The sequence below is a fragment of the Mus caroli genome, unplaced genomic scaffold (genome assembly GCF_978045245.1).
Source record: "Mus caroli unplaced genomic scaffold, Mus_caroli_1 scaffold_2, whole genome shotgun sequence".
In the NCBI taxonomy this organism is placed as follows: domain Eukaryota; kingdom Metazoa; phylum Chordata; class Mammalia; order Rodentia; family Muridae; genus Mus; species Mus caroli.
The window spans coordinates 118,513,897-118,533,275 of NW_028227257.1; the positions used below are offsets into that span (position 1 = coordinate 118,513,897).

The 19,379-nt window shown below is 35.8% G+C and overlaps 1 protein-coding gene across 16 annotated transcripts in view; it reads right to left on the reverse strand.

Annotated features, from left to right (window-relative positions):
* The window catches only part of Slc4a10 (solute carrier family 4 member 10), a 458,674-nt gene that overhangs the window by 150,493 nt on the left and 288,802 nt on the right, over positions 1–19,379 (reverse strand). For all 16 annotated transcript variants that reach the window (XM_085834843.1, XM_085834838.1, XM_085834841.1 and 13 more), the window contains one exon: positions 10,138–10,219. In XM_085834843.1, the coding sequence (XP_085690969.1) occupies positions 10,138–10,219 (82 nt within the window). The remainder of the gene's footprint in view (positions 1–10,137; positions 10,220–19,379) is intronic.

A 19,379-nucleotide genomic window follows, 5' to 3' on the forward strand; every position in this document is an offset into this window, starting at 1 on the left:
CTCCCATGCTCATGGATTGGCAGGATCAACATTGTAAAAATGGCTATCTTGCCAAAAGCAATCTACAGATTCAATGCAATCCCCATCAAAATTCCAAATCAATTCTTCAACGAATTAGAAAGTGCAATCTGCAAATTCATCTGGAATAACAAAAAACCTAGGATAGCAAAAACTCTTCTCAAGGATAAAAGAACCTCTGGTGGAATCACCATGCCGGACCTAAAGCTCTACTACAGAGCAATTGTGATAAAAACTGCATGGTACTGGTATAGTGACAGACAAATAGACCAATGGAATAGAATTGAAGACCCAGAAATGAACCCACACACCTACGGTCACTTGATCTTTGACAAGGGAGCTAAAAACATCCAGTGGAAGAAAGACAGCATTTTCAACAAATGGTGCTGGCACAACTGGTTGTTAACATGTAGAAGAATGCGAATCGATCCATTCCTATCTCCTTGTACTAAGGTCAAGTCTAAGTGGATCAAGGAACTTCACATAAAACCAGAGACACTGAAACTTATAGAGGAGAAAGTGGGGAAAAGCCTTGAAGATATGGGCACAGGGGAAAAATTCTTGAATAGAACAGCAATGGCTTGTGCTGTAAGATCGAGAATTGACAAGTGGGACCTCATGAAACTACAAAGCTTCTGCAAGGCTAAAGACACCATCAATAAGACAAAAAAAACACCAACAGATTGGGAAAGGATCTTCACCTATCCTAAATCAGATAAGGGACTAATATCCAATATATATAAAGAACTCAAGAAGGTGGACTCCAGAAAATCAAATAACCCCATTAAAAAATGGGGCTCAGAACTGAACAAAGAATTCTCACCTGAGGAATACCGAATGGCAGAGAAACACCTGAAAAAATGTTCAACATCCTTAATCATCAGGGAAATGCAAATCAAAACAACCCTGAGATTCCACCTCACACCGGTCAGAATGGCTAAGATCAAAAATTCAGGTGACAGCAGATGCTGGCGAGGATGTGGAGAAAGAGGAACACTCCTCCATTGTTGGTGGGATTGCAAGCTTGTACAACCACTCTGGAAATCAGTCTGGCGGATCCTCAGAAAATTGGACATAGTACTACCGGAGGATCCAGCAATACCTCTCCTGGGCATATATCCAGAAGATGTCCCAACCGGTAAAAAGGACACATGCTCCACTATGTTCATAGCAGCCCTATTTATAATAGCCAGAAGCTGGAAAGAACCCAGATGTCCCTCAACAGAGGAATGGATACAGAAATTATGGTACATTTACACAATGGAGTACTACTCAGCTATTAAAAAGAATGAATTTATGAAATTCCTAGCCAAATGGATGGACCTGGAGGGCATCATCTTGAGTGAAGTAACACAATCACAAAAGAACTCACACAATATGTATTCATTGATAAGTGGATATTAGCCCAAAACTTAGGATACCCAAGGTATAAGATACAATTTGATAAACGCATGAAACTCAAGAAGAATGAAGACCAAAGTGTGGACACTGTGCACCTTCTTAGAATTGGGAACAAAACACCCAGGGAAGGAGTTACAGAGACAAAGTTCGTAGCTGTGATGAAAGGATGGACCATTTAGAGACTGCCGTATCCAGGGATCCGTCCCATAATCAGCTTCTAAACGCTGACACCATTGCATACACTAGCAAGATTTTGCTGAAAGGACCCAAATATAGCTGTCTCTTGTGAGACGATGCCGGGGCCTAGCAAACACAGGAGTGTATGTTCACAGTCAGCTATTGGATGTATCACAGGGCTCCCAATGGAGAAGCTAGAGAAAGTACCCAAGGAGCTAAAGGGATCTGCAACCCTATTGTTGGAACAACATGATGTACTAACCAGAACCCCGGAGCTCTTGTCTCTAGCTGCATATGTATCGAAAGATGGCCTAGTCGGCCATCAATGGAAAGAGAGGCCCATTGGACTTGCAAACTTTATATGCCCTTATATAGGGGAATGCCAGGGCCAAAAGAATGGGAATGGGTGGGTAGGGAAGTGGGGGGCGCTATGGGGGACTTTTGGGATAGCATTGGAAATGTAATTGAGGAAAATATGTAATAAAAATATTAAAAATAAAAAAAATATATAAATTAAAAAAAAAAAAAAGACCTCCAGGCAAAACCCCATAGGAGCTCCTGACAGTGGATAGCTGCTGGGAAAAGCCATTCTTTAATGAAGGTATGGACATTGCTGTATTTCCCCTGCTCTAGTGGATGCCTCACACCCATGCATATATGGGAAGCACTAACTGCACTTAGTGAATTTTTCAAAAAGCAAAACAAAGAAATACATGAAGTTAGGGAAGAGGGCATGTTGGTGAACATGGGGGTGAGTTATGGGGGAAATATTTCACTGTATAATATACGAAATTTTGAAAAAATATAACAACTTGTCTACTCATTCAGTCAATCAACTGTATACTGTTATTATACAATACACTTAGTTAGCATTTAATATTCTTTGCTGGGGGGTCAAAAAATATTCTTTGCTACTTTCTGTTTTGTTGCTATTTTTTTTAGCTTCTCACTTTTAGTAGTTGCCTAGTTTTATTTCTATTACATGTATTTATAAATAAAGCATGTGAAAATACTTGAAAAATAAAAAAAGAAAAAAGAATGTAGTCTTTGGGGAAGATAATGGGGAAATTAGAGGAAGAGATTAAATAGTGAAAAGAATAGAGAATGGGGTAAAGGAAGAAATATGGGAAAGGCCAACTACACTGAAGGCCTCTGAAAAACTATACAGAAACCTATACTGGAGAAGCATCCTAAAATATACATGTAAGAAAGTATATTTTCTAGTTACAACCCCTGTTAATCACAACAGTGGCCTGCTTGCAAGACATACTAATGTAATAGTGGCCCAGGTGTTGCAGAGTAATCAACCAGAGTCTCCTGTGAGGCTGAAGACTAACCAGTCAGCTTCAGTTGACAAACCATTAGCTGCCAACACATGCGGGAGTCAGCTGAGTTAGAGCAGAAGAAGAACTAGTAGATTTCCACTCAAACCAATTATCTATAAACAATACCCTAGTTTGCTTTATTGTTGCTGTGAACTACCAAAAACCAACTTGGAGAGGAAAGGGTTTAGTTCATTTTACATCTTATAATCCCATCATCAGGAGAAGCTAGGGCAGAATCGCAAAGATGCAACCTGAAGGCAGGACATGCAGCAGAGACCATGGAGGAACATTTCTTACCATCACACTCCCTTACGCATGCTTACCTAGTCTTTTTATGCAGTTCAGTTGCATCTGCCTGTGGATGGTGCAACCCAATGGTCTGGGCCATCTCACATAGATAAATAAAGAAAATGACCTACAGACATTCCCACAGGACCACTGATCCAGGCAATTCTTCAAGTGAGGATTTCTCTCCTCAAGTATGTCAAGATGGCAACAAAACTAGCTAGTACAGACGATAACCAAAATACAGCAGTTGTTTGATACCATTAACTTTTGGGATGATATGTTACACTACCAAGACCAGTGGACAAGAAGTATTTGGAACAAAAGTTTTAAGTTATAAAGGTTTAATAAATATAAGATACAGTTTTAAAAGAAATGGGGCATAAATGATTCTCATTCAAGAATAACTGTGACAGATATCTCAAAGAAAAGTAAATGATGAAGAAATCAAAAAGTATTCATTCTAAGTATGGCAAGTGTGGTATGACTCAGGGGAGGTGCTTCTGTAGGTAACAGTTAGCTCCTTTCCGCTGAAAAGAATGACGACATGGCACACAGATGTGAACCACTGGAAAGCAAAACTACTGACAAGAAAGGAAATCACTGACTCAGTTCTCTTTTATTACATTTACAAATGCATTTCTCTACCATGTGCGTGTGCGAGAGCCCACGCCTGTGAGTGTGTGATATATATGGGCTACAATTCTCCTATGGAGATCAGAGGGCAACAGAAACTGGCTCTCTCCTTCAACCAGCTGGGTCCCGTAGCTCTATCTCGAATCATCTGTCTTGACAGCAACACTTTTACCCTCCAAATTCATCTCACTGGCCTATGCCTGGTTTTTTGGTTTTTGGGTTTTTTTTTTTTTTTTGACTAAAGTACATTGTATTATGGAATTCTCAAAAATGATAAAATATTATATTACAAATGAAAAAATAGCACTGTCTACAGTATATTTAAGTATTTTTTTAAAATATTTTTTAATTAGGTATTTTCCTCAATTACATTTCCAATGCTATCGCAAAAGTCCCCCATACCCTCCCCCACTCCTCTACCCACCCATTCCCACTTTTTGACCCTGGCGTTCCCCTGTACTGGGGCATATAAAGTTTTCATGTCTCTTTCCAGAAGGGACATATTCATTGCTCATCCTAATATCTACTTCTAGAGATCTACAGATTTAACATATATGACATAATAAATGAAAACATTACATGGACATGCATAGTAAAGTTATCATTATTAAAGCATGCAGTAGTTACATAAAATTCAAATTTAACTGGGTAACCTACATATGTGTTAGAAGATAATTAGAATAAATTTAAAGTATTAATTATTTTCCCCTTGTTATATCACACTTTAGACTGTACTAACTCCCAAACTGACATGGAAAACAAAAATAAAACTCATTAACCTCAATTGTACTGAAGTTTGCTTTAATCACAATCCAGAGGTTTTCTAACTATGGAGATTAGATATCCTTCACTAAGTATTGCCTCATGAAGCAGAAGACTGCCTAGAAAGAACATGTTGGTGTTGCTAAGGAGGCTGGAGGGCTGGAAAGACACAATGGGAGTGATAGAGCAGATGACCAAGTGGAGTAAATCAGCAGGAATAGAAAAGGGGCAGAAGAAAAGATGTCACTAAGGAGACTGGAGGGGGAGGGAAAAGTGAGGCAGGAGCAGGTGTGGGAGGAGACACAGGAGAAGGTCAGGAACTTGAACAGAGGTATGTAGCCGTGGGCATGACGAACTGGGGGTAACCACTAGAAAGTCCCAGATTCCAGGGAAGCAAAAGGTTCCCAGAACCCAACTGGGATGATATTAGCTGAAATAGCCAACAAAGGGGAGAGAGAACCGTAGATACCACCTTTAGTAGACAGCACAGCCCCCAGTTGAGGGATGGGGCCACCAATTCAGCTCAAAAATTTTAACCCAAAATTGTACCTTCTAAAGAAAATGCAGGGACAAAGAGTGGAGCAGAGACGGAAGGAAAGGCTATCCAGAGACTGCCACCTAAGGACCCATTCCATCTGCAAACACCAAACCCTGACACTATTGCTGATGCCAAGAGTCACTTGCCTACAGGAGCCTAGTATAGCTGTCCCCTGAGAGGCTCTGCTATCACCTGACCAATACAGATATGGATGCTTACAGCCAACCATTGGACTGAGTACAGGGACCCCAATGGAAGAATTAGGGGATGGACTGAAGGAACTGAAGGGGATTGCAACCCCATAGGAAGAACCATATCAACTAACCAGCCCCCCAACCCCAGGGCTCCCAGGGACTAAATCTCCAAACAAAGAGTACACATGGAGGAACCCATGGCTCCAGCTGCATATGTAGCAGAGGATGGCCTTATCCTTGGTCCTGTGAAGGCTCGATGCCCCAGTGTAAGGGAATGCCAGGGCGGGGAGGCGGGAGTGGATGGAGGAGTGGTGGAGCACCCTCACAAAAGCAGGGGGAAGGGGGGATGAAACAGGGGGTTTGAGCAGGAGAAACAGGGAAGAGGGACATTTGAAAAGTAAATAAATAAAATAACAACCAAAAAAAAGATGTCACTAACATCAACCCAGAGAATTTAGTGACAGCATTGTGACCAAAAATAAGCATGCAAAACTTCTAAATTGTATCATCTTGGTTTTAGATAATAGACGAGATAATAACACTATAAAACACGTGTGAAACAAACAAACAAAAAAGAGGTTTGGAATTTGGAAAGCAAGAAATCATACAGCTGTCACTCATGAGAATGTATAATACACATGAATAATGTAACTAATATAATATTTTACTCCAAGCTGTTGTTTTTGAGAAGGTGATTATTTTCCACTAAATATATTGTACCTGAGATTTCTAAGATATTTTTAAACACCTGGCATTTCTACTAGCTGCATTCAGAATGCTAAATTATGCTGATAGTTCTAGTAGCTAAAATATACATAAATTCTAGGAAGCAACAATTTTTAAATAAAAAAATTTTTACTTGATAATTTTTTATTTATAAAATGCGTCTGTCTCTGATATCAGTCCTAACTCTTTTCCATTTAAAGTATTTATTCTATGCTGTCTGCATCACTAAATGTGCTCCTTAAAGTCACAGTATTTTCCATTACACAAAGGGAAAGGTTGACTACCTCATCCTGAATATCACTCCTGCATTACCTAACCAGGTACATCCAGATCTCTTAAACCTGTGCATACATTATAGACCATTTACTAGCACAGGTACCTGTCCATTTGCTGTGTTCTAGGACAGGAAAAATAACAGCCAATACATATAATATCTGTGTTCTATTTTTAAAATTGAAAAAATGTTTTTTAAAAAAATTAATGTAATGTCATCTTTGTTTTTATGACCAATTTTCATCAGAAAAGACATAAATATAGTCATTACCTTCTAGGGCAGTAGTTCTCAACCTGTGGGTCACAATCCCTTTGGAGGTCACATATCAGATATTTAGATTATGTTTCATAACACTAGCAAAATTAGAATTATGAAGTAGCAACAAAAATAATTTTATGGTTGGGGGTCATCACAACACGAGGAACTATTATTAAAGGGTTGTAGCATCAGGAAGGTTGAGAACCACGGCTCTAGATGAAAACACCTACTCACAGATGCCAGTGTTGAACAATCTACTTGTGTTCTACCAGTTGTAAATTTCATCTTCTTAATAAAAATAATGAATAATTGTGATTATTAATGACATATAAAATATAATTAATAATTATACATATAATCATTCTATATTCCCTTATAATATTTAGCACAAAAATGTATGTAATAATGTAGCTACATCAATTACATTATCTTTCAATAATGTATGTTATATCTAGAAGGACAATTCAGTTTTTACTGTAATTCTTTGTGAATTATTAAGTATTAATTTCATGTATCTGTGTGTGGCTTATTCACACAAATATTTAACTCCAAGATTTCCATGAAATTGGACATATTTCTAGGTTCACTTCTTTTTGTGTTGGATTTCTTGGGGCATTTTTAAGGGAAGATAAACATGATTTGTCAAGCATGATCAATTGACTTCCTAAAACCAAAAACCAACTTAGCATGACTTTAAAATGCATCAAAGCAAAGGCAAATAGACAGATTTACATTATAAGCAAAATCCAAACCCATGCTATTAGTGCAGTAACTATATCCTCCCAGTTTAAAATTAGTACCTACTTATAGAACTACATATAAAACCAAATGCCTCTTGTTCCTAAATTCATAATGATTATTTTGTAAGTGTGAAATTTTGTTAGGTTGCTACTGACTGAATAAAATTGACTCCTTAAAAGCTAGTCAGGGTCCCAAAGGAAGGACAATGGGCTGAGAATAGAGGTCTGTTTGAGGGAAGCTGCCAGAAGACTAGAAAGACCATAATGAAGGAGAGGGGGAGAGAAAGTAGAGTGGCCTATTGGATTCTCACCATATCTGGTGGCTGGCTACACTTAAAGTCTGAGGGATCTCAGAGAAGAGGGGGCAGAAAGACTGTAAGAGCCAAAGGACCAGGTCACTGCTAAGAGACTATGTCTTCAGTATAAGACAGAGAATCTACACCCATGAAATCACAATATGGCAGCCTAATCAGGACCTAAAGAATAATACAACCATTGAGCACGTTAATGAACTCCATGGTCCCACCCCCAGATGAAAAGTCACAGGTAGTAAATGGCTGCAAAATGAAGGAGAGTCAATTTTCCCCAGGAATAAGCCTCCTAAGTTATCAACTTATAGTAAGTGGTTAGTCCTAAAGACATACACATAGGAGCAACACTAAATAGATCCAGCAGGTTTATTTACATATGTATATTTGTATGACACTAATAATTAAAGAAAAGAAAAAAATCTAACTGGGTTCTGCTATCATGTTCCCTTGGAGTGGATGTCTCTACCTCTCTCTCCAACCTCTACCTGACAGTGTATTTTACAGGCGGTAAAGAGAAATGAGATGGCTATCTAATGCACTGCCCACACAAGCTCTTTCTTTTCTAACTATCTAAGCTCAACTCCTCTTGCCCATATTAACAGCTAGATGAGGGAAGAACAATTTAACATTCTGAATTGATGCTTTCATTTTGTTTCAACCTTGAGATAGTAAACAACAACAAAAATCAGTGGGAAAGATAAAACAGTTTGTCATCATACACGGTAGCTTTCTTATTTTACTTGGTTTAAAGACTACTTAAGGAGATGCATTCTCCCTAAAATGTATCAGCATGGGATGTCCAGAGAGCTTCTGTTGGTAGATTTTGATTTTTTTGGTGATGGACCGCACAGCACAAGGACACAGAAAGACAGATATGTGAGATCTTTAGTGCAGGAGTTTTACAAACAATCCTCAGCTCTTTGTGCTCTGTCTTTTGTCCTAGAATCTAAAAAGATGTCTCTCATGGAAGGATGACTGCTTCATTATTTCTTCTATACACAATTCAATGTTATTTAGTAATTTATTGTTCTTTAAGAATTGAAATTTTATATTATCTCATTTTAAGTTCTGAAGTCCACTTTTCATCTCTGCAACTTCTCCTGTTCTGCTTGGTTCTGGCTATACTTAGAATCAAACTGGTTAATGTAATTATGCCCCCAAACAACAAGGGTTGTGAGAGATAAGCCTTATTTTTAAAACTACAAGCATTTCTGCACATGCTGTTTACATGGTTAATGTTGAATAAACAAAGAACGCTGAGGAAAAACTGTAATATATTGTTGCCCAAACCCAAGAAGAATTCTTTTATATGAAACATTATAACTATGATTTTCAAGGTTATTTATAATGTATATAGTAAAATATGTGTGGTATAGCAAATAACTAGGTTCATTCAACAATTGTGACCTTCTTAGACCTAGATATTCTTTTTTGTGTACCATACAAAATACCTGTTATATATAATGTATATTATCAACAATATCTGTGTTGATAAAAGTCATTTCCAAATATTGCATCAACTATCATGCTATGAAATCATTACAACTAAAAATAAAATCCAAACACTATTAAAATCATTGCAATTTAAAAGCTTCTCTCTCAATGTTTAAATTGAAAAGCATTCTGCTTCTGCACATAATGAATAATTAGTTCTGCCTGCACTTAAGACAATCTAGATTTTACCTTACATTCAAATGACAAATATTGTATATAACTCATATTTAAGAGATGAACAAAATTCATGGTTGAAAACATGAAAGTTAATTCTGCATGAATATTAAATTATGGTGTTATAACCACTGATTATTTTACTCTATTTCTGGGCATTTTTTGAAATATTGTATCCCGTTTTTCTAAAAATCTTTATGATGCATACATTGCTTTTAGTGTGCTAACAATTGAGAGAATTAAGATGTAGAAAGTCACCTAAAGGCCTTATGCTAATAAAGGGACAGATCTGGCATTCCAACCAACTGCAGTCTGCCATTAGTTAGTATAATTAAACAGTAGACTGTACTATCTCACCCATTGGATTAGCAGTTCTTCTCATTGAAGACAACTCATAGAAAAGGAACTTCTATGATACCTGACTAGAAGAATAACTGTCTTTAATTTTCTTCTGGTGATAGCCTACTCTGACAAGAGGCTCTTCTTTTCTTATCATACCACAGATGATAGATCTATTTTTTTCTTTTCAGTCTCTAATTGATTATAATTCCTTAAAACAGGGATTATTGAAAATCTGCCACTAATATTCTCTAGAATGTTGAATGATTTGATCATATATCTGTGTGTGAGCAAATGCTGCTCACCATTTGTAGGTCTGCCTGTTGGTATTCTAGATTGTACCAGAACAGTCATTTCTATGCTATACAGCACAACATCATTACTTTCATAACAACACTCTCAGTTCTCCACAACTAATAAACATATAATTCTCTTTGAAATACCCATGGAAAGTTATCAACTATCCTACCAAGATAATGTCTCACCTTCTAAATCTTCTTTCTCAAAATGTGTTTTGAGAATAGAGCGTGTTCCACCTCTATCCACAATGGCTTCTTCATCATTTCTCTATAGTGTGAGGAAAAATAAAATTAAACAAATGTAAGTATCCATAGTCTTTTAATTTTAAAACATTATCCACTATTTGGAGATTTAGTCTGCCAGATTAGCAATTGTTGGATAGAAAAGAATCAAAAAATAAATTTTGTCATATATTCAGAGCAGTAAGTTCTTTGATTTACCATTGCCAAGCCCATACATTCCTATTGGCATTATTTATTAGAGAGATGGAAAGATTAAAATAAATCTTGTGAATTTAGTAACAGTCATTTTAATCCCTGATAAAGAACTCTTATTAACAGGATCACATTTTTAAGATACAAGAAAACTATGAAAATCATTAGTATTGACACTACACATGTTATGACAGGGTGAATTAATTCCACTTCCATTAAAAATTGATCTAGTCCCTTAAAAGCAATTAGTAGGCAATTATTAGATAAATGAAAACTCTATAATTACATTGCTGTAGTGTGAGACAGCTTATTGAACAAGATTATAAATTATTTTGATGTGATTAAGTCTCCATTTAGTTTCCATATATATTTTCCAGTTTAGAATGATGGCTAGATATTACACATATGAGCATTGTACACATGCTCAAAACATACTAAATAATTTGGTATTCAGCAAAATAATGGATAAAGTATTTAATATAATCAATTTGACCACATAGTATGAAAAAGATTACAAAATACTGAATATAGTGAAAATATTTCCAACTTTTATCTGCTCAAGAATATATACAAAAATAGATTTAAAATGAACAATGAACATAATAGGAGAAACATTCAAAAGAACAAAGCTTCTGAGATTAATTCTAGGTCAATTCCAGTATATAAATATTTAAAATGGAAAAAAAAATCTTTAAAAAACAGTGAGTGCATTGTAAAAGAGAAGAACTATCTACCCAACAACTTTGAAACATCAGATATTTGTAACAACTTTCTTTCATTGGAAAACCAATCTTGAACTGAGTCCAATAACATGTTATCATCCCTGGGCTGGAAACCTTAAAGGCTGTGAGGGCAACTGGATGTGGGACACACATGACAGAACTTAATTGCCAAAGACAAAGCAGGTACATTTAGTATAAGGACAACAAAATCAAAGCAGTAACAAAAGTAGTGTGATTCACAGAGACCTAGGATGCATACTACTCGATCAACGTGTTCTAGAAGGGTTCAAAGGGACAGTCTACTAAAGAATAGTAAGATAGTCTACTATTCCTATTTGATGTATCTGAATAAAGAAGTTCCAAGTTAAGTCTGGAATGTCTAACAAGTCCTAATGTCTAAGTAGAAACATTAAAACCATGACTCCATTTTTTCTGGTCTAGAAGGAAGATCAGGAGAGTTGCTGCATGTGTCAGAGATATTCGGAAGAAGGGACTGTTGAGTGAAGAAGCTCCTGGTATACAGTCTTGGGGATTGGGTGACAGGTTGTCTCATTTTCCAGCTTAACAAAGGGAGTACTATGAAAGAAATGAGCTGCAGATGAAACATCCAATCTACATGTGTCACATATTATATAGTAACTCATTAACACTTACAATTTTATGTTTTATGGATTAATTTAAGTTGAAAGGCAAAAATATTTAAATGTACTTTGAGAATTACATCATCATTGATCTTATTAGCCCTTTTAAATAGATCATCAGAAATAACTACTTGTATGAACTTTAATTTGAGATGGCTAAGATAATGGATCCTAAGAAAAAAGCATGAAAATATCTACTATTTCCCTTTTATAAAGTATTAAAGGCAGCTAAAACCCTGTAGGAAGCGACAATAGTAACAGAGCATATTCCCAATGGACTTTTCTGATTTGTTTACTAATTCTTTAGAAATTTTTTCAGAAAATGAGGTGCTAGATTGGTAGAGGAGTGGATTTTCTCTGATGAACTGGTGCCATACAATGAAGAGTGGTGCCAAGGCAGCATGGACACACCACAGCTAGGTCCATAAATGGGGCAAGTGTACCGAACACTATTTCATTTTGATTCGAGTAAACTTTAAATGTTATCATGTTCGTGAAAAGAATTGAATTATTTACATGTACAAATGCTTTGTAATTGCAGTGAATCTCAACAATGAGATATTCTAATTCATACAAATGCACTTGCTCTTAAAAGAAAAGATTATAGTTGTATTCCACCTAAGATCAAATTCTGTGTTTTACATTTGCAAAATCTACAGTAAAGAGACATGATTTTAGCCTGATGTCTTGTGTCTTACTGGTATATCCAGGAAATATCAAGAAAGGAATATACACTATGAATAAGGAGAAAATTAGAGAGAAATGAAAATAAGGTATTCATATGATATTGAGATATTCTTTATTAAAGTATTTCAAATGTTTCAATAAGAAGAAGCAGAGGGCTAATAGCCAAAATATATAAAGAACTCCAGAAGCTAACCTCCAAAAAAACCAAACAACGCAATCAGAAAAATGGGATTTAGAACTAAACAGAAAATTCACAATAGAGGAATCACCAACAGCTGAGAAGCACTTAAAGAAAAGTTTAAAGTCCTTAGTCATCACAGAAATGCAAATCAAAAACACACTAGTCAGAATGGCTAAGATCCAAAACTCAGGTGACAGCAGATGCTGGCTAGGATGTGGAGAAAGAGGAACACTCCTCCATTACTGGTGGGATTGCAAGCTGGTACAACCACTCTAGAAATCAATCTGGTGGTTCCTCAGAAAACTGGAAGTAGATCTTCCTGAAGATACAGCTATACCACTCTTGGGCATATACCCAAAAGACACCCACCATACCACAGGGGCACATGTTCCACTATGTTCACAACAGCCTTGTTTGTGATAGCCAGAAGCTAGAAACAATCCAGATGCCCCACAAGAGAGAAATGGATACAGAAAATGTGGTTCATTTACACAATGGAATACTACTCAGCTATTAATAACAAAGACATCATGAGTTTTGCAGGCAATGGATGGAACTACAAAATGTCATCCTGAGTGAGGATTATTTTAAAAACTCATCTTTTATTAGTAGTTTTCGAAAAAAAAAGGCATAGCAGAGTATCTGGCTCTAGTTTATGTTTATTGTGTTTTCAGAGAACCACAATAACCAGAGTAATATTTGCCCTTATCACTACTATTCTATCAATAAGTGATTCTGTTACTCTCATTATTCGCTGTAATTGCTGACACATTTTCTACTCTCCAGATCATAAAGAATATTTCATCAATTTTTGAATTTTCTTTTGATTGTCCTATTTTTTAGAGTTCTTAAATTAATAAATCATAATTCATTCTGGTATTGCAATAGCTGCTCTGTAAATCATGAGTGTTGCTTATCATTACAGACTTTCTGCTTGCTATAGAACCACTAGTTTTTATTACTAATCACTTAATACATGTAAAAATCTTGATGAATTAAAGGACACAATTGATATCAAAGATTTCATACCTGAAGGAAGAAGATATATGTGTATTTTTTAAAATGGCAAGCATGTAAGTGTTACACCAGAAGCTGGCTAAACATAATAAATGGTGTATAAAAACGTACTAATCGCCAGGCAGTGGTGGCGCATGCCTTTAATCCCAACATTTGGGAGGCAATGGCAGGCAGATTTCTGAGTTCGAGGCCAGCCTGGTCTACAGAGTGAGTTCCAGGATAGCTAGGACTACACAGAGAAACCCTGTCTCAAAAAATCAAACCAACCAACAAACCAACGAACCAAACAAACAAACAAAAAACATACTAATCACACAAATTTATAATAAAACTAAGTACTATAGGACAAACAAAATAATCAGGATGAATAATGAAATTCCAGATAAAGGGCAAGATTTATGCAAAAGAATAGAGTTATCAGTGACTTCAAGGTAGAAAATCCATGCTTCTTATAATTTGACAGATTAATTTTTTTTCATGTATCACAAATGATTATACCTAATGGATGAAAATTCATTAACACAAACAATTTACAGTAACGTACATGGGGTTTACATTTGGCATCATACACACGCATACACACACACACACATACATTCAAGCCCACAATAGAACTAGAACTAAAGTCTGGGTGTCTGATTGTTATCCAAATCAAACCACTAAAGTATTCTAAGCCTGTATTCTGAGTTTCTTAGTTCTTTGACTCTTTTAACTGTAGTATAACAATTGCAGTAATATTAACTATCAATTACTGTAATATTAATAACCTCTGTGCACTTTGCTATAGTATACAGAGCATATATAATCTCAGTATATTTCTAAGCAGATGGGTATTCTGGAGACTCTGGAGCTAATCAGCTTTCCCAGGGACACTCTGCTACATGTGTTCAGGCTTAGTTTGTGTTTTTCAAACAATAGATTGCCCTAGTTAGGCTATATCAAGCAGAAAGCCTGTAATGGTAAGCAACACTCATGACTTACAGACCAGTTATTGCAATACCAGAGCTGATGGTTTTACATGTATTATTTCTAGTGCAAAGGAAATCAGGGAAAAAAAAGGAATGTTATGAAAGCTAAGACATACTGTGAGACTGCTTTCATGGAGCCTTCCATGACCTTTGCAGATTACCTTGGCCTATGCCACCCTATACATTTGATGTATGTAACCTGCAACAGTGACTGACAGCTATAGTCCTAGAGCTAGGCTTCCTGGATAATGGCAAGTTTAATCTCTGCTAAACTACTTGATTCCTCTGGTATCCTACTATACATAAAGTAGAACTTATGAGATGATGATTTAAATTGACTTTAAATAAATATATGAATATATATCACAACTTTCCCAAATTCAGTAGGAATAATGATTATAATGAATGTTAACCTAAGCACTTATTGAGCACCTGCGTCAGTTTCAACAGTGTTTCAAAGAGTAAGTCATTTGACACTCAACATAACATTAGAAGTCTCCATAGCAGTATCCCAGTTTAAGAGAGCTATTACTGAGGGAACGGTCATTGAATAATTTTTTTAAAGATAAAAACAAAAAGTCAGGAAGATGAAAACATGAAGATGAATCAAGTTCAGGCCTAGGAGCTCTGTGTTACCTGCTGTGTTTGTGCTGCCTTCCCTAACATGTTCAGAGATTCCAATATACTCACGTAACCTTTAACTGAAGGTGGCTATAAAGGATGGGTAAATTGAATAATAGTGTGCATAACTATATGCAGCACACTTTGCAATATACTTCACTGGATCCTAATGCTCTCTTTTTAAAAGCAGGAGTTTAATGAAATATCCATTTCTTAAACTTGTTTTCTTACCAACGTTCCGATAATATTTTTAAAGACTTGAGGTAAAGGGTTCTTAAATCTCTAAATGTCTTTTACCTGCTTCTTAAGAATAATATTTGAACTTTGAATAGCAATTACAGTAAATTTATATAGTAAATACATATTTTATAATTAAAGTAATATAAAATAACACATAGTAAAAGTTAGAGTAAAATTGTTAGTGTTAATGAATTTTCACCCATTATGTGTAATCACTTGTAATTCATGCAAAAATCTGAGTAGCTACTCAAAGCAAAGCTTTCTTCCAGAAATAAGTCTCTAACCCTAAAGGAAGTGTGCTAGACCTCTGTCTTGTCTAGTCCTTACCTTGTCTCTTTCCCAAGCAATAATAAATCACAAGGAATAAGAACAACTCAAAGGAATTGTTTTTAAAAGTCTTTGATTATATGTTCGCTATTGTTTTACAAATAGAGTTAAAGGCTCACCTGTTTCTGGTTTCATTTTCACACTAAGATTGCAAGCAGATTTTACTTTTTCTGTGGGTAATGTCAATCAGATTTGGATTCATGTGAGGGTAAGGCAAGTAGTTTACCAACTGTGCCATCTCTACAACCCCATAAAACTTTTATTTCTGACATACTTGTTATAGAAGCCATATTTAAAAGAGTGTTAAATTTTAACTTTTAATACTGAAGATACTTTCTTAGCTCTTATACTAAAGCTCTTATACTGTGATGCACAAATTAATTGATAAAGGATTTTTTTTTATCTTTTGTGTTATTCTTGGACAACCTGAAAACCTCTGATGTGTGGGGTAATATTACCTTAAGGTAATATTAATATATTAGATTAATATATAATATATATAAGCATATGTTATTATGCTTTTCTAAGCATATAAAAAGCCAAGCTAAAATAGCCAGTTACTCCCATGATTAAAATAATAAGTATTATATCAAATTTCTCTAAAGCAAAGTTCTTTTTATCCAAATATTTGCCACAGTGACATGAGTATTCACTGTACTAAATGATCTCACTACATTGCCCTTGGTTAGGAAATGTCAAAAACAAAGCCAAGGCTAAATCAGATTATTTGCCAATAAAACAGAGCTACACTGGGGACAAGCAGGAGGTCTTTTAGAATATGAACCCTGGGACTTCTGAGTGCTTGTGGGGAGACTGAGTAATGCTCTCATGTGCAATTTTGATAAAGAATTTTATTAAAATCCTTCATTTTGTTTCTACCCCCCTACTGGGTCAACTAACTACTAAATCTACTCAGGAATTTAATTTTCATTCCCAGAGTCTCAAAAGACTTCAAAACACAGGAGCTGCTCTTCTGTTCTTTATTTCATTTTTCCCCAGAAATCAGGAGATCAGGAGAAAATAATCTGTTCTTAGTTTGAAAATCATAATGTAACGGTCAAGAGTCTGTGGCTCTATTCGCCACTCTATGGTTCTCAGAAGCCTCTCCTGTGACGGATGGCTTCCTTTACTCCAGTCAGCTAAAGCTGAGCTGGGATAGTGTGCACTGCTCAAGTATATCATTCTTTCTGCCTCCTGACTGTTACTGTGCATCTCCTCTCCGTAGACCACTCTCCTACCTTCACATCCACACCTACGCATACTTACTTAAATAGAGATTCATAAGAGAAACATTCAACAATTATCCCTCAGTCTGGCTTATTTCTCATAACATGATTATCTCTAGCTTCATCCATTTTCAGTCAAATGACCTGATTTTGTTCTTTATGGCTGAGGAAATCAACACTGTTTATAGATACACCATATTTTGCTCATCAATTCATCTATTAACAAACATCTAAAGTAATCGCATCCATACTCAAACCCATTCTCATGTACAGTGAATACATGCTAGTAATACTAGCAAACAAAATCAACTTGCCAAACACCAAAGAGTATTACTAATTTGCATACTACATGCCACAAACTGTTACAACTACCTTATGTACATAAATCATTTAACATTCTCAATACTTTAAGGATCGCCTTCCCTTGGTTATAAATAAAGAAAGACTAGTGATCATACTGCTGGCTTGTAATAGAGCTTAGTTTGAACCAAGAGACTATGGCCAATTAGAAATTTAACCACGGTATATACAGCCTCTTACATTAGCTCAGCTATTACAAACCAGAATCAATTTGTAACTCAGCCTGTATTGCTTTAATTGAAGGTTTTAATACACGATATCAAGCACTTTGGAGGCACTACTGGGCAAACTGCCCAGTTTGGGAGTGGAAAATAGAGGATTTGCATCTGTTCTATGTTCTGCCCACCTCTCTGCTATTTTCAGCAAGCACATTGATGTAAAACAGAACAGAGTAACACCTACTGCCCATCAGTCAGAAGCAAACACCTGCTTCCGTTATAGTTCCTCTCAGTCCCTTCCTCAGAGGCTGAGGTGACCACTTCTCCAGTGGGTTTTTGTTTTTTTGTTTTTTTTTTTATCAGATAACCATATTTTCAGGCAGGTGACGTGGTGGACATATGTGATCCCAGCAATTGAGAGACCAGGTCAAAAAAGTGACAATTTTTCAGCTAATCTGGGGACTATCCTATACAGGGAGACCCAGTCTCAAAAATTTAAAACTCTTAGACTTTTCGATCTGATGTGTGCACTCAGATAGTTATTGTACCGAGTGCAGTTCAGAGTGCCCAGTGACAGGTATACTCTGCCGTACTTTCTGCTCCTTACTTCAAATGTTTAACCTCAATATTAATAACTCTCTTCTGTACTACACATAGCCATTGAATTACTCATACTACAGCTGGAATTACAGCTATATACATAATATAAACACAAGTCTCTGGGTTTCTGCCTTCGCTACCTGCAAAAGACTAGGATGAACACACCTTAAAGCCAATTTAAGTTGGCTTATAAATACAGAACTTTTTTTTTTTTTGAAACAGGGTCTTTCTGGCCTTTAATCCTCAATTTCCTTGTCTACCAATAAAATTGCACTCTGCACAATTATTAATCCATCTCTAAGTCTACCTTTGATTTCTCTAATATTATGAAATGTATATGGGAGGAAAGAACAATAATATGTAACTCACACTGAGTTGAATTGTAACAAACCACTTTTAAAGTGTCATCGCAAAATATCTAAATTAAGGTCTATGCAGTTTTTCACTCATGCCTTGACAACAACAACTGGCTTTTCTTTCTGTTAAATACAATATCCTACAGATGATCAGCTTTCTACACACTTATTTATGGACAACTTATCTTTAGAAATTTTTATGATGTATGATACATATTGTAAAATAGTGCAGATGCTGTAAAAAGATGCCCTCTTGCTCCTAAGAAGTTTAGCAATGAACTTTGCTGTTCAAAGTTCAAAAACATCTTGCTAAACAGGGAAGAATTGTTGGCATTCCATTTAAATGTCTGCAGCACTCTGACTGGTCTTTACTTTTCGGTGCAATATATTTTGACACAGTAGCAGAGACATTTTTCTGAATTGCAGCAGTAATAACAATTCTAAGACTATTTTCATATAGTAAAATTAATGATATTTAAGTGTTCCTAAAGAACATAATCAAATACTTTATGGTTTGGTTCTTCTAAAAGGCCCAAAATACAGTAAAAATATAGAAAAATTCTGTGAAACCAAGGCCTAGAGGAATCCTGAAGCCATGCCAAGAAACAGAATGTACTCCTAGTGACTAATACATGCAAATACTAGAAATAAATTCTAACAGATTAAACAGGTTTTGTAGCAACTAAAAGGTATATTCAAATCTTCCAAAATTAATCAGGCTTAAGAATATGGCAGCCTTCCCAACTAATAAGAATGTAAGCTGCTAAGTAGCCAAAATAACATATAAATTATATCCAATATCAGTAGGAAGAATGTTTTCAATGTGTTTTTAATTAAAAAAGAGAAACAGGCCCTAACTGAATTTATTCACTGTTTCAGGCTTTGTCCA